The 14,515-nt window shown below is 39.3% G+C and overlaps 1 protein-coding gene across 1 annotated transcript in view; it reads right to left on the bottom strand.

The window, feature by feature from the left end:
- The window catches only part of LOC134872649 (roundabout homolog 1-like), a 95,460-nt gene that overhangs the window by 22,915 nt on the left and 58,030 nt on the right, over positions 1 to 14,515 (bottom strand). Inside the window, exons 3-5 of the mRNA XM_063896033.1 lie at positions 7,268 to 7,425; positions 1,888 to 2,008; positions 33 to 171 (exon numbers count right to left, since the gene is read on the bottom strand). Coding sequence (XP_063752103.1) covers positions 33 to 171; positions 1,888 to 2,008; positions 7,268 to 7,425 — 418 coding nt within the window. The remainder of the gene's footprint in view (positions 1 to 32; positions 172 to 1,887; positions 2,009 to 7,267; positions 7,426 to 14,515) is intronic.

Genomic DNA, 14,515 nt, shown 5'->3' with positions numbered 1-14,515 from the left:
AATGTGTATATAGAGGAGCCTTTGTGCATTACCGGCCCTTAGGCAGGTCTGAGTCGTCTTTTCTCCAGCGGACAGTGGGAACAGGGTCTCCTTGTACCACACAGTGGAACTCCACGCTCTCTTCGGCCAACACCACCACACTGCTGGGTCGCTTCACGAAGGTCGGGCGCTCTGCAGAACACATATCAGTGCAGTGGTGGATGAAAATATCCTTTACTTCAACAAAAGTAGTTAATTTAATCAATTATTTTTTAGCAAGTAAAGTCCTGCATTAACAATTGTGATTCATTTCAGGGTTGGCATCAAAATGTACTAAAGGACTAAAATAAGCATAAACTGTAGTTCTCATCCAACAGCCAGATGTCAGAACAATTCATGTTGTATTATTTAATTAGTTAGGGCTGAAATGATGTGTTTTTCAGGCTGTGTCAATCTGTAGCATTGGTGTACTGAGATTTTAATATGGATTTAAAATCGGTCTAATAATGGTGTAGTATTGGTTTTATTTATTCAAATAGGGTTATATGTGTGTCATTTGGGTGTCATATTGGCATAATAACAGTGGTGTAATATGGGTCTAAAATATATATCAAATATGGCTTCAGTAATATATAAATAAACATCATTTATGGGCAAAGGGATCAGAGGAGAGACAGATTGTGAGCTAGAAAACAAGTTATATTTTGAAGAAAAATCTTAAAATGTCTTGAAATGTACATTAGAAAATACCCAGCTCACATAATTTAGGATAAACTTAATACAATTGTTGTTCATTTGTCTTCCTCTTTGTGCAGTTACTGTACCTTGTCTAAACATTACTGTACCCGGTGTAATAATGGAATGTATATTGTTTCGATTAGGGGTTTCTATCGTTTTATAATAACAAGCACTTGTTGCAGGGAAATTATAGCAGAGCAATAACATTTACTTTGGAATAAACAGTCAGTCGACTATATGGTATGGAACAGAAAACATTGATATTGTTTGTATAACTGGCTCTTAGTTATGTTGTTTGTATGTTTTTTAGCTAAGTACCAACTCTGCCAGCTCCCATGACTTTAACCGATTTAATTTTTTCATACAAAGCCAGAGAAAATGTTTTCTAATAAAAACAAAAACCCTAGCAAACTGTGAAAATCTACATATATTGCAATTATAATAGAATTTGTAAGCATACCGAATATTCTCTAGTGATAATCCGTCGGTCTCCACAGTAATTTATTATGCTCAACCTGTCGAACAACATTTTTTGACCCATTTCTGCATTCAGCAAGAGTATTCTCAAAGCCTTGAATGGCTCTATGAGACACCAGGCTGTATTCTCCCAACCTCAACCAAGGTCATCTAACCATTTGATATTGATAAGAGCTCTATTCTGATGGGAAATGTTAGGAAATAAGTGTGTGTGTGTGGGGGGGGGGCTGGAGAATAGAGGTTAAAAAGAGGCGCTGGAGGTGGCATGTGGAGCTTTTGTCCTGAAAGGTTTGAGGGGTTATAGCGGAGGTACACTGCAAAAACTGAATCAAGGTCAAAACTAAATTAAATGTATCATGTCAACACAAGTTAAACCTAATATTTGTTGTACTTAAATGTGATATTATTGCTTTCAACGTACCTAGTAGAGTAAGAAATCTGTCCATCTGTTGACATAATGCATTTAATAAAAGTCAACGATTCAGTGTTGCAGCGGTAGATTTTCAGCACGTTCTTGGTGGAAAACCTCTCCAAAGCTGGCAGATCAGATGGTAGTGCTGCATAATCAATGTAATTAACGGCTTATTATACCCCCCACCTGTGAAAAAGCCTTTGCATGGCAGACTGGCAAACTGAGAGGGTACTCAGACTAAGTGAAACACTGCAACATTGTGAAAAGCAATCATATTTTACCTAGCACAGTGAGTTCAGCGATCTCACTCTCCCTCTCTCCCACCATGTTGGTCCCAACGCAGATGTACTTCCCGGCATCAGTCTTCCTGGTGTTGGTGATCATCAGCTTGCCACTGCGGATCTAGGAGAAAGCATAAAAAAAATATGCTTTGTGTATAATATCTGAAACATCTATATGTGCACTGTGCACGGGAGCTTGGCACTTTTATAATGTATGTAATAGTAAAGGGTTAGTGGAAAATAATTGATACAGTAGACTGAAGCCATATTTTGTATCAGTACATGCAAAAGTATCAACATTTTCTAATATGGAACCATTTTCAGGCCTCTAAATGTTACTGATTTAATCTTTTTTTTTTACAAGGTTAGCAAGAGTAACAGGAAGTTGGTCAATTATAGAAAGAAATGTTGCTTATTCGATGTAAAATACAGCCCCGGAAAAAATTAAGAGACCACTTCAGCATCATCAGTTCGTCTTGTTTAATTTTTTATAGGTACGTCTTTTGAGGTTAAATGTTGTTGTTTTTTGTATTGTATTCTATAAACTACTGGGAATTTTTCTCTGTTTTGGAATTCAGCAGACACTGGAATGGCTGCCAAACATGTCGAGATAAAGATTTAATACAAAATTGGAGTGGTCTCTTAATTTTATCCGCGGTTATAGGTGGACAAACGACATATTTAGAAGTTGAAAAAAAAGATAATAAATCCCAATATATTGTCTTATTTTACTGAGTATGTGATGGTTTGAATACCCTACCTTCTATATAACTCAACATGTTACTTTTTTTTTTTTTTTTTTAAAGGCAAAACATTGAATTAAAGAACCAAGAAGCAAAACAAAAAAAGAAGCTGTCACATAATATCGCATCCCCCACTTACAAATGCATGGACAAACATATATTTTACCCAAAATGTCATCATAGTGCAAAAATCTAAATAATTTTGTGCCATTATTTTAGTTTTGTGATAATATCTATTGAGGGGCCTCTGGCGAAATGTGTTTTCTCTATTGCCTACCCTTTTCTTTGGATGAATTAAGGTTAACTTAAAATGATCCCCAAATATAATCACATCTTTGGCTGTATGTCATTTTGAAATATAAATGTGTATGCGCTCGATGGCACAACACTCAGTAATACGTGTGTGCATCTGTATGCATCTCTGTATCTGAGGAATAATATTTGCACTGCCTTTCAAGCTGCACAGAAGGTCACCCATTACAAAATTACATAATTCATATCTAGGGCTACATTAGCACAGAACCCTGGGAACAAAGACACTGGCTCTTTGTAGAGACCTTCCTCAGATGTTCAGTCAGCTTTCTTTGCCTCTCCCAAACTTATCTGCGCACACATGCACGTGCACATGCACGCGCGCACGCACGCACACCCACACCCACCCACCCACACACACACACACACACACACACACACACACACACACACACACACACACACACACACACACACACACACACACACACACACACACACACACACACACACACACACACACACAACAAAGAAGCGGCACACACTGTACAAAGATATTTGCACTCATACTGTTTTCAATCTTTTTCATATCCTTTCCGCCAGACTCCCCCTACAGACAAGGTCTTTATAGTGCTTTCAGTGTCGGCAGGCATGATACTATAGCAGGTAAACACGGCGATGTGAAGATAGGGCAGCCATTCCCTGCACCAAGACATCTGAAACATTCCCCTAGCCATTCAATTAAACTTTCAACCTCCATATTATGGCTTAAAATAGCTGTTCTCCTACTTGCACTGAGCATGGGCATCCATCTATTCAGAGACACACGCAGCATGCAATAGTTATTTCTTCTTTTTTTTATTTAACAGAGGTCAAAGGGCAAGGTTGCCTACAGTGCTGCGCCCGTGAAGCAGGCAGGGGATTGAGCGTCATGCCAGAGAGCACCTGGCTTGGTGAGCACTCTCCACTCACCAGATAGAATACATCATTAAATAGCTGCTGCAGGGAAGAGACCGGTAGCATTTTATTCATTAGTCAGCCTCCTCCGGGGTAACCTTCCACCACAAACAGTTCATATTATTCAGCAAATAAATAACAACTAAGAGCAGCCTAACTACAGCTGACATTCTAAATGAGTTGCAAAAGATGTGGTTTGTAGAGGAACATTTAACAGACTGTGGTTTGGTTCTATGTACTGTTTTAAACACAATGCCAACCACAACTGATCATGAGAAGCAACTGGGGGAGTTGAAAACTGGTAATGCAGAATCAGCTATTTCTGTTGGTATCGAATGGACTATATTTGGATTTATGCAAAATGGTCTGATTCTACTTGACTGGAAATAAATGTGCACGATTGCAAACAGTGGTTACGCTGCCATAGACACAATATTTAATCATTGTTGGAATCCTAGAAAGTAAGGCATATTCTCAGAAGACATAAACAGTGTTTAATTGGACCATAATATATTAAACCATTCTATTAAATGTATATCTTTTTCACTTTATCTTTTTTTCCTTAAAATATATTTGGATTTGTTTTGTGTTTTCTGAAGACGATTAGGGCCATATCTGAGATCTTACCAAAAGTGTTATTTTATATTATTTATATTAGACTAAATTCAGGATTCTGAGTTTCATCTCAGAGTTTAATCTCAGTCAGAAAAATGAAAAGTCAGAATTACTTTTTCTTTTTTTTAATTCTGACTTTATTCTCAGAAATCAAATAAGGCCTTAATCTTCTTCCATATAGCTAATCACCCCAGCCCAACCCTAGAATAGGTGGGCGTATTACATGGAGCCCGAAAGATGTGCTTTCTTGAAGTTGGTGCAATTTATCTGTGGACAATTCAATAACCCTATTAATAATATAGTTCAGTTTGTGACGCTTATTTGCACATGGAAGATAATAGAATTGCAGGAACTGCTCATTTACATTAATAAAGCTGCACATATAGAATAGTGGACCCTATGACATGTAGACATACAATAAACGCGTTCTTTCCAATTACTTGAATGCCACTGGATACATGTATTATTTGCTCCTAATCTTTCAGACAACCGCGTTTTTCCATTTCAGTGAGCAAGCACTAATATTTTCATTAAATGCATAGCATAGCAATAATACAATCAGGTGATTGGGGTTACCCAGCTGAACCCTGGATAAAGAGATTTGTGTCTTAGATTCATTGGGTATGGACCCTGTGTAATGACTGTCTCTTTATTAAGCATTATCAACTTTTGTGGCATCGTCATAATGCCAGTATTCCTAAAGGACTGCAAAGATCTAACTCAAACCGTTGCCATTTAGTAATGCTATACTTAGGTTCTGCAACATGTTGGTGTTTGCTGTAAATACTGCTGCACTAGTAACTTTAGCAGCTGATTAAAGAGCAGACCAAGAGCTTTTTTATTTTTTCATTTCCTGGACTGACCGCTCCGTTTCTAAGAAATCCAAATGTGGTTTGTCCATCCTCCATCTCTGTCAGCCTTTCGGTTTTGCTCTTTTTGAGTGTGTCTTCTTTCCTCTTCACGTAGCCTGAAGGCACATTCTGAAGCTGTGATGGTATGATTTACATTACATTTACATGTATTTTTAAGGCACCTACAGTCCCCTTTTCAAAATTAAAACCAACAAACCTTTGCTGTGTGTGTGAGAGAGTCTAAAAATCGCTATTAAGAATTAACTCACAACTTTATCCAAGTATCGGTATAAATAAATGATGGTCACGAGGGAAACACTCAAAAGGATGGACAGTAGCCACGAACCGCTTGCGTTGGACTTCTTTATTCTTTGTACAGTAAGTGATGTCTTTGAGTGAACTCTCACAGCAAAGACATATTTCCATATAGAGAAGATGATTAGGGAGGACAAAGACAGGCACGCAGAAAGTACAAAGAAAAAGCAGCCTTTGTATTTCCCTCAGAGGAGCCCCCCCCTCTGGCTCTCATCCATCCCTTAAATCAGAGCTAGCTGCTCTGTCCATCACAGTCCCCCAGAGAGACTCTACCTGTCACTCCGCACTAAAATGAGCTTTGAATCTGCTTTTGTGAGTCATAGGAGTGTGTACACATTCACATAAACAAATCATACACACACATTGAATCATATGAGCTGCTATTGAGTCAAAGGAAGGAGAAGCCTGTTCCTGCTGGCCTCTCCAATCAGATGCCTCTGGGTATTTAATCACTTGTGTGTGTACAGAAACATGAAAAAGAAATCACTGCTGTGTACTGTACACCACATGACAACCTAATACATCAGATTAATAACATGCTGTAGCTCATATGATGACATTTGCTAGTGCCAGCTTGTTATTTTCTCTTGTTGTTTATGGTTGCCATCGGGCATAAACAAAGTATTATATTCACTGTTCTTCATTTTTCTGTGCCAAATAAATCTTCTGTTGGATATTCTTGTGACATTTTCAATTATCTGTTGATACTCAGCGAAGACATGAGTTTCAGATTAGGTTATTTGTCTTTCTCAAGACTGTGAAGAAAAAAAAATCTATTATTAACTTAACAAGTGTTCAGTCCAACCGAGTCAAAGTCAACTTCAAGACCAGTTGCAGTAGAGTCTGAGTCAAGTGAATATCATAATGAAAATAGGAATGCATGGACATGGAGGATTTGAATGAGTTATATACTAAAATTAGGAGCAGTGAGCAGTTATACTTTACAGAGCTCAAAGCAGTGTAGAGGGACTGGTGCCTTGCTTATGAGCACCTCCACAGTGCTCAGGAGCCGAATTTGCACCTCCTAAAGATGGTTCTTGGTCTGTATGGAGACTTGAATCTGCCCCTAGTAAGCAATAGTGTTTTTCCAACATAATCAATGTTGGAACTGTGTTGGTGCTTGGTTCAGGGAGTTGAGGCAAAATTGAGCAAAAACCCTAGGATTGGGCGACATGTTTCACATACAGTATTTTACATTTGGTCACCATCAGCCCCAAAAAAAACATTATAGCTGATCTAGTTGTGTATATCTGTTTGCAGCACAAGAAAAATAAAATGGTACACCCCAAAGTTTTTCTTTCACAGAATAAAGACTCAATCTTGACAGAAAAAGTTAAAAAAGAATCATCAACTTTTATTTTAGTTGGTCTTTCCAGAGTTAGAACAGTCGTCATATTTAGTTTGGATGAAAAATGTGCTTAAAATAAGTGGTTTTGAGGTGCCTCGATGCCTGGTCCAGAATCTAGTACTGCAGCCCTGCTTCATGATGACTGGATTAAGAGGTAATCAGTTCTCTACTGATACAAAAAGGGAAACTCAATACCAAAACATTAAATCAAATAGATGCAGTATCATCCAAACGGTGTGTAGCCCTGTGATTAATTGTATCTTACGGTTTTGGTAACATTAGTAACTCGCTTCTCTTACTGTGATGCGTTCATCTCTGTCATCTAAGTTGGAACCATCTTTCCTCCAGGAGATGGTGGGTTCAGGGTGCCCACGGGGGGGTTGACACTCCAGCACGGCCGGCTCCCCGACTGCCACCATAACGTCCACCGGGTTCTGTCTGAAGTCATCGCGCAAAACTGGAAAACAAACATGGCAGAACAGTTAATAGAGTGGAATTCAATGATGTTTGTCTATGATTCGACCATGAAATATTACAATATTTGCTCATTTTATTGGCACCTTCAAGGTTGTATTTATTGTGTCAACAAGAAAAGTTCTTTGACTGATGGATAGTGTGGTATTCACAGCTTTCACAAGCTCTGGGGTAAAAAGTTATGACATACAGTATGCTCATGGACGTTTTTCCAGGGAATTGCTTTTCTTTATTTCTTTTTTCCATTTGCTCTGTAACCTACCCTATCTTAGTTTCTAGATTGGAAATAAAAAGCACAAAACACAAAATGATCTCTACTTTTGTAATGGGAACAAAGGCATATTGTCAGTCACCTAGCAACGGTGACTTTAACCACTTCAACAGCAGCATATTGCGGACTTGAGTTCCCATGTCAAAAATATGACCTTACAAGTTCCATTTGAAAGCAACATAATAAAGAGCTGTTGCTAGCTCTGCCTATCACATTATTTTTCAAGCACAATACCAACTCCTTTCGGAAAGACCTTCCATTTGATGAGTTTTTAATATATAGATATTATGTACAATATCATGCTGCATTGTATAAAATATCACAAGGAATCATCATGGGATTACTTCCTAACTCAAACAAGGGACAAGGTCTATTGGGACCAGCTGCAGAGAAAGCTGCTTGTCTAAATGGCTGACAGTAAAACGAGAAGATACACTGCTGCAGTGCAACGCTGAAAGGTGAGATCCAGACGGCTCCACCAGCAGGCAGTGGAAAAGCTACCACAGCAATTTATCATCTTTCCACAACGAGTAGGCTGCGCACAGAAACAGAGCTCACGAGCCAGCCAGAAGCCGAACTGGAGACAAAGCAAACCCGCATCCACTCCATGAAGCAAAACAGAAGAGTGAGATTTCTGGTGGCCACAGGCTGCTCATTCCATGGGCTGGTTAGAAAGGTCTCCACTGCAAAGCCTCAAGCCGTAAACAGCATTAAGGGAAGCACGTTTCTGACGAGAGGCAAGGGATTCTAAAAATGTAAATGTGTCAAAACAAATCCACTGCAATAAGGGTGATCCTGAAGGCATGGAAATTTAAAAAAGGGTTAAATGGCATGTCTGTACCTTTAAGAAATCTGGTATACTCCTACCAAGGGAATTATTTGACGTTTTTAAAGATGAACAAATTACCATTACAATAAAGCGTATTGGACTGTATAGTACTGGACTGCATTGTGCTATCTGTGATGGAAACTTCTGAAGCAATGGAGAAGAAACTCAGAGAGACACGGGGAGAGCTGGAACTTTGATGACAAACACTGAAGGTTTAATATGAAGTAAACGACTGGAGAATTGACAAGACATTTGATGCAGCCACGAGTTGACACGGTGTTTGCCCGACCAATTCTGAAGATCTCTCCTACAATACAAGGTTTTAATTAGTTCCGAATGGACAATCAACATTTGTCAGTGCCAGACTAAACAAATATGGACCCTCGGTCATAGACTGGCATCAACAAAGCGCCCAAGCTGCCCCTCCTTAAGGGAGATTACAGAAACCTGAAGGCCAAAGAACTATGCCATGGGAATAGAGACAGAGAAAGGAGAAAATTATGAAATAGGTCAAAGGTTAAACACCTAAGCAAAATATTCCCTAACGCTATCAACTAGGATTCCAGTTTGTAGAGTTTAAGTTAGGCCTTTATCTGCATTATTTGGTTTTGGCTCCACAGACTATACTAGACACTATAATCTATAGCTTAAAAAAATCTGGTTTAATCTGTCCAATCTTGAATTTATTACGATATGGGGATTGAACATTTTAGGATAGAGAGATGTCAACACAAGTTATTGGACGGTGTTGCACTGCACTGTATTGTATTGCATCGTGCTAACGGCTAGGGTTCCGTTTTTCTAGACTATGTTTCCTGGTTCTATAACATCACTGGGACTTGTCTCCATCGACTCTATTTGTAAAACAAAAGGACTGACTTGATTGTGCATCTCTACTATGGCCGGTTAGTTGGTTTTATTATGTCATGTATATTTCTTTGATTGTCTTCATGTGATAAAAATCTGACGGAGTTGTAACATGTAATATGGGACTTTTGTAAGCAAGAAAAAAAAGGGGGTACATGATAAATTAAACTATCGTTTGTTCAATACAACTGAGGAAAATTCTGCTCCCGACGTGGTGAACAACATGTGCAAACATAGACGCCTGGCCTGTGCATGAGTGACTGCTGTTAAGCATTCCCAGTCTTAAATTACAGCGGGGGGTTTAGAACCTGAACAAGCCAAGGGAGTTGAGCCAACACAGAGAGAGAACAGAACTGCGCCGAGCTGGGTTGGGGTGAAAAGACAGGAAACAATGAGGAAAAAGGCATAATGGCTCCCAGATGGCTGCAAACTCTTTCACCTCTGGCTATGGATTTGAACATAACGCCTAACAAGCGGGCCTGAGAAACCTGATGGGCACCATGGATATGGGAGAACAAATTGGGATGACCTTCTAATTGGAGGCATTGTGGCCCCCGCACTTCTTTGAGCTCCACTCTGCTCGCTGCTCTGCGCCCCTCTGATCCTCTGGGCAGGGTTGCAACTGGATGACTGCAGTTGACTGAGTCCTGATGGGAAACAGCTGTCTGACGACCCCTTCCCCACCAACCCCCAGCACCACCGTGTCACATGATAAAAGGCATTCCTCATGGGACGCAAAAACATGGTTGAGGTTACTCCAGGCAGGAAGAAAGTGAGACCATCACGATTGTGTGTACAGTGTGTGTGTGTGTGTGTGTGTGTGTGTGTGTGTGTGTGTGTGTGTGTGTGTGTGTGTGTGTGTGTGTGTGTGTGTGTGTGTGTGTGTGTGTGTGTGTGTGTCTGTATATGATTGATTGACTGATACTATCTCATAAGTTTAATGGAAATTGAGCTACACATCTGTTTTTACAATCGTGTGAGGTCCAAATGTCTCCATAGGATTTGAAAGCCTGGACTATTTCCTCCAACCCCTTGGTTAAACGATTTATTTCTGCTGATAACGCTGGAATTAGTGTAAGACATAATGCAAAGGCAGATATGGGTTAGAAGATTATGAAGGTTAGTAAAGAGTTTTCTCATAAGTGCGCATGTTTTCGTGTGTGTGTGTGTGAACAAGGTAAAGTTGGCCAGTTTGCGCATATTGTGCTGGGTAAGCACCTAGGAAATAATCTGGAACATGTGCTTGTAAAACGGACTGTTTAAGTTCTCAGAAGGGAAAATGTCCCTGGTTATTAAGTTGTAATGAGAAATGATGCATGTTCAAGTAAAAATCATGTAAGCATACTTAAATTGTCCAGTTTCTCGACATTCTTGGGTTCATCTCCTTGTCGTCCATAAGCACCACATAATTCCAATAATTTCTCCTTATCAGTAAACAAATCCTTACAAGATTTTCTCAGGGAGTTGTGTTGCTGACATTGCCATTGCTAGGGTCAGGAGAGATTGCGAAATGTGGACATGCATAATGAGGGTTACGTGTGCAGGATGCATACACGAAATATTTCAGGCTGATTAATGACATGTCGACATCCTGTAATGACTGCCCTGATTTCAAGAATGTTAGAAAAAAAATGATGTAGAGGACAATCACCACAAATTAAAGCCTCATTCTTACCTCTGCTATGCAAACAGAGATACTTTTTTCTAAGAATTCTTTGATTGCAGATGATTAATATTTCTCAAGTATCTTTGCAGTTGTTTTCAGATTCTTGCTACTTCTGTGTTGCTCTTTTATCTGTATTTTAAACTTGTAATATGTACATTTTCTTACGAAGGGTCATACAAACACTGAATAATGCAGTTTCTCTTTAAAAATGTATGGAGGGGCGCTGAGCTAAATGCTAACGTTTGCTAATGTTGTTCCTATGAACTTAAGATCCAATTGTCCGAAGACAAAAAACAATACATAGTTAAATAGTACCAAGATATCATACAAAATGATAGTTTCCCGCGGGTTTGCAATCATAAAATATGTCCATTGCTCCATACTACAGTTGTTTAAATACTGAATGTAAATGTTACTGCATTTTCTATGCTGTGTACGTGTTCTACAATAAAAAGAGGATAAACTGTAAGAATGTGAATTTATGACAGCTTCTGGCAGCACAAACCACAATGCTGGCTGGCACATGTGCAAAGAGGTTACGTCGTAATTAAAGGCATATAAAATATACGCACCATTATCTTGATTAAAATGACAGTTTTTCTCGAGGTTTCAAATTGTTGGAAACGTTTCTGATAAAAGTAGGTACACGGGGGACAAACTATATAATACATCTGGCCATTTAAATTTTTAAATGTTACTTATTAGAGCCGTAAGGCTTTGTAGGCTTTCATTTTTCTCAAAGCATACTTTTTTTATATCACAAGTTGCACCCACATGCATTTCACAGGTTTTTTTAAGCCTATAGCATGTCGGCTTTGGCTTCTAACAGTGAAACCCACCTCTACAGCTTCTGAAGCCTGCCCAGCTCGCCTGTTTAGCTGGAGCTTTACACCTCTCGCTGTCTTCTTTTCACCCTCCATCTGATCCCTCTAGATGAGAATCTCATAGCCCACTTCAAAGCATCTGCCCTTGGCCTCGCTACCCTGGATCTGACAGTGTCTGACTTGTTGTTAGTCCTCTGGAGCCTGAGCAGAAGCATGAAAGGCCTACTGCAGCCGAGCTCCAATAATCCTCTCTGCAGAGTCCAACTCCACCAAAAAGGAGCACAATCCAACCCCGCAGAAAGGGGGCACACACAGTAACCATATCACACTGCATCACTGCATGAGATGGCCACAGGCAACTTTTGTCACCACAGTCCACACCAACCCTCCCTTGTGACTTCATTTGATATTCAAAGTGTTTTTAAATACCGCACATCCAGCTGTACAACTGCTTTGGTACAACAATAACCCAAAGTCAACATCAACATTACTGCGAGGCACTGACGGTTTAATATCAGTTAAAGCATCGCCAAAAGCAGGACAGCAGCTGTGCATGCTTCTGCTTCCAGCTCATATTATAGTTGAGGAAAACAATTAGCAATCAGCTCATACAAATGGCTGTTTAGAGGCAATGGACAGATTTAAACTTGGACGAGAAAAACAGTTTCTCCACATTGTTAGTTTGATGTGTTTTACGTGTTCATAGGTTTTATAATTCATCAGAAATTTCATTTGAGCAAATGGAAAAGCGAAACCTGTATTGGCATGTGGGTACCTGCTGAGTGTTAACAATGGAACCACAGTTTTACAATCAGCAGGTCTGAGCTTGATGAGTACAATTAGCTGCCAATGTTATTTGTGCAAGAATTTCATTAATTCACATTCTCAAAAGTATTTTCAGATGCAGATGAAAAGGCCTTAACATGTATAATGTATTATATTCAGTCAAAGAAAGAACTGGAATTATAGTTGTACTTTGTGGCATTCATAAGTGTATAAGAAAATAAGTATTGGTATTCATGACACTTTTCAGATTTCAAAATGTGGTCCTAACATACTTTTTATTTTGTCGGAGGAGATGTATAGGGTATTGTCTTTGAAGGGTTAAAATAATAGCAATTGTTTGGATCAGTAGCACCCACCTGTCAGTGCTCTATTGTCAACCTGAAGCCAGCAGCCGCTTAGCTAAACTTACAGTAGGAAATTAATCTTTTAAATATTTCATCTATAGAAAAACCAAATGCATGAATACTATAAGGTGTGGTTTTATGGGGGACCATTTTTTTAGCTTGGAGCAGTCACTTTCTGGAGTCTACGCTGGTTGCTAAGCAACCTCTCTGGGGACTCTAAGGATTCCTAAAATGTTGAATTATTCCTTTCAGCAAAACATACTCCAATAAGAGGGAATAACTGGAGTAAAATGGAGTAAACTTGTCTGCCACATGCTAACACATTTGACTAGTTCAATAAGTAACTATATGTATTTGCTAACAGTAATATATGACACTTACAGTAAAAGGGGAATATCATTTAACATTCTGTATTTCAATATCTAATCCCTCCAATGCATTATTAATCCGTTATCTGAGCATCTAGTACACACTCACTTCCTGACAATGATTTCGTAGTGAGGGGAAAAAAATAGAATTTATGAAATGCTTCCTGGAAAATGAAGAGTAAAGAAAGAAATAAACCCTGTTTGTTAAAATTAGGGTCTATGCAGTGTGACTATTTTTCTTGTACTTCACCATGTGTAAAAAGGCAGAGGCTGGAATCATGGTTCTGTTGCGCGGCACTCTTGACCAATACCACACTAAAACACATTATTCCAACAGTAAGTATTGTAAGTGAAAAGTAAGTGATGGCATTTATGACACAATCCAGATTTCATTATGTGGTCCAGTGCTTGAACTCATTTGTTTCAGTTCAAATACAAACCAGTCTTCTTTGACTAAAATACCCTGGAAGATGAACTTAAAATATATAGATGTCATACCCAAGGCTAGCCTTAAAAATACAGCTATCATCTGACCCCAGCAGATATGAAATCCTTGACTTTTTCTCACAATCTATGTCCTGACCTTTCCCTACCCCCTACCTCTCTACTTCTATCCCACCCCTTCCCTCCGCCCTTCTGCCCCTTTACCACCTCCTACTCTTTTTCTCCTCCTTGCTTCTTAGAGCTCTAGTCTGGAGGGACAGGAAGCTGCAGGAGAAACAGCTGCTCCTCAGAAAAAACTATATGCGCAGCTCATGTACTGAAGCTGGTCGAAAAAAAGGTCCAGTGGGCCACATACCCCTTTACAAGCACATATGCCGATACCATAATATGATAATATGAAATGCAACCAAGCGAATCCAATAAAAAAAGAAGATACTGCGCATACAAATTAGACCACATGCATAAGCTCAGTCTCATAACTACACCACACGAGACTTGTGGAGTACACACTTGTATCCAGAAGACACTGCTTATAAAGCAAACAAAAATCCTTGCCCGTCCTCCCTAAGCTCCCCTATTTGAATGACATAAATCATTACTCACTAAGGTCCCAAGGCAAAGAGGGTTTTTTCTTCATGCAGGGCCATAAATCTATTTTACGTTTGGAGAGCCAA

Source organism: Eleginops maclovinus, chromosome 11 (assembly GCF_036324505.1).
Source record: "Eleginops maclovinus isolate JMC-PN-2008 ecotype Puerto Natales chromosome 11, JC_Emac_rtc_rv5, whole genome shotgun sequence".
NCBI classification, from domain to species: Eukaryota; Metazoa; Chordata; class Actinopteri; order Perciformes; family Eleginopidae; genus Eleginops; species Eleginops maclovinus.
Note: the sequence above shows the minus strand (reverse complement) of the source record. Positions and strands in the feature narration are given on the sequence as shown.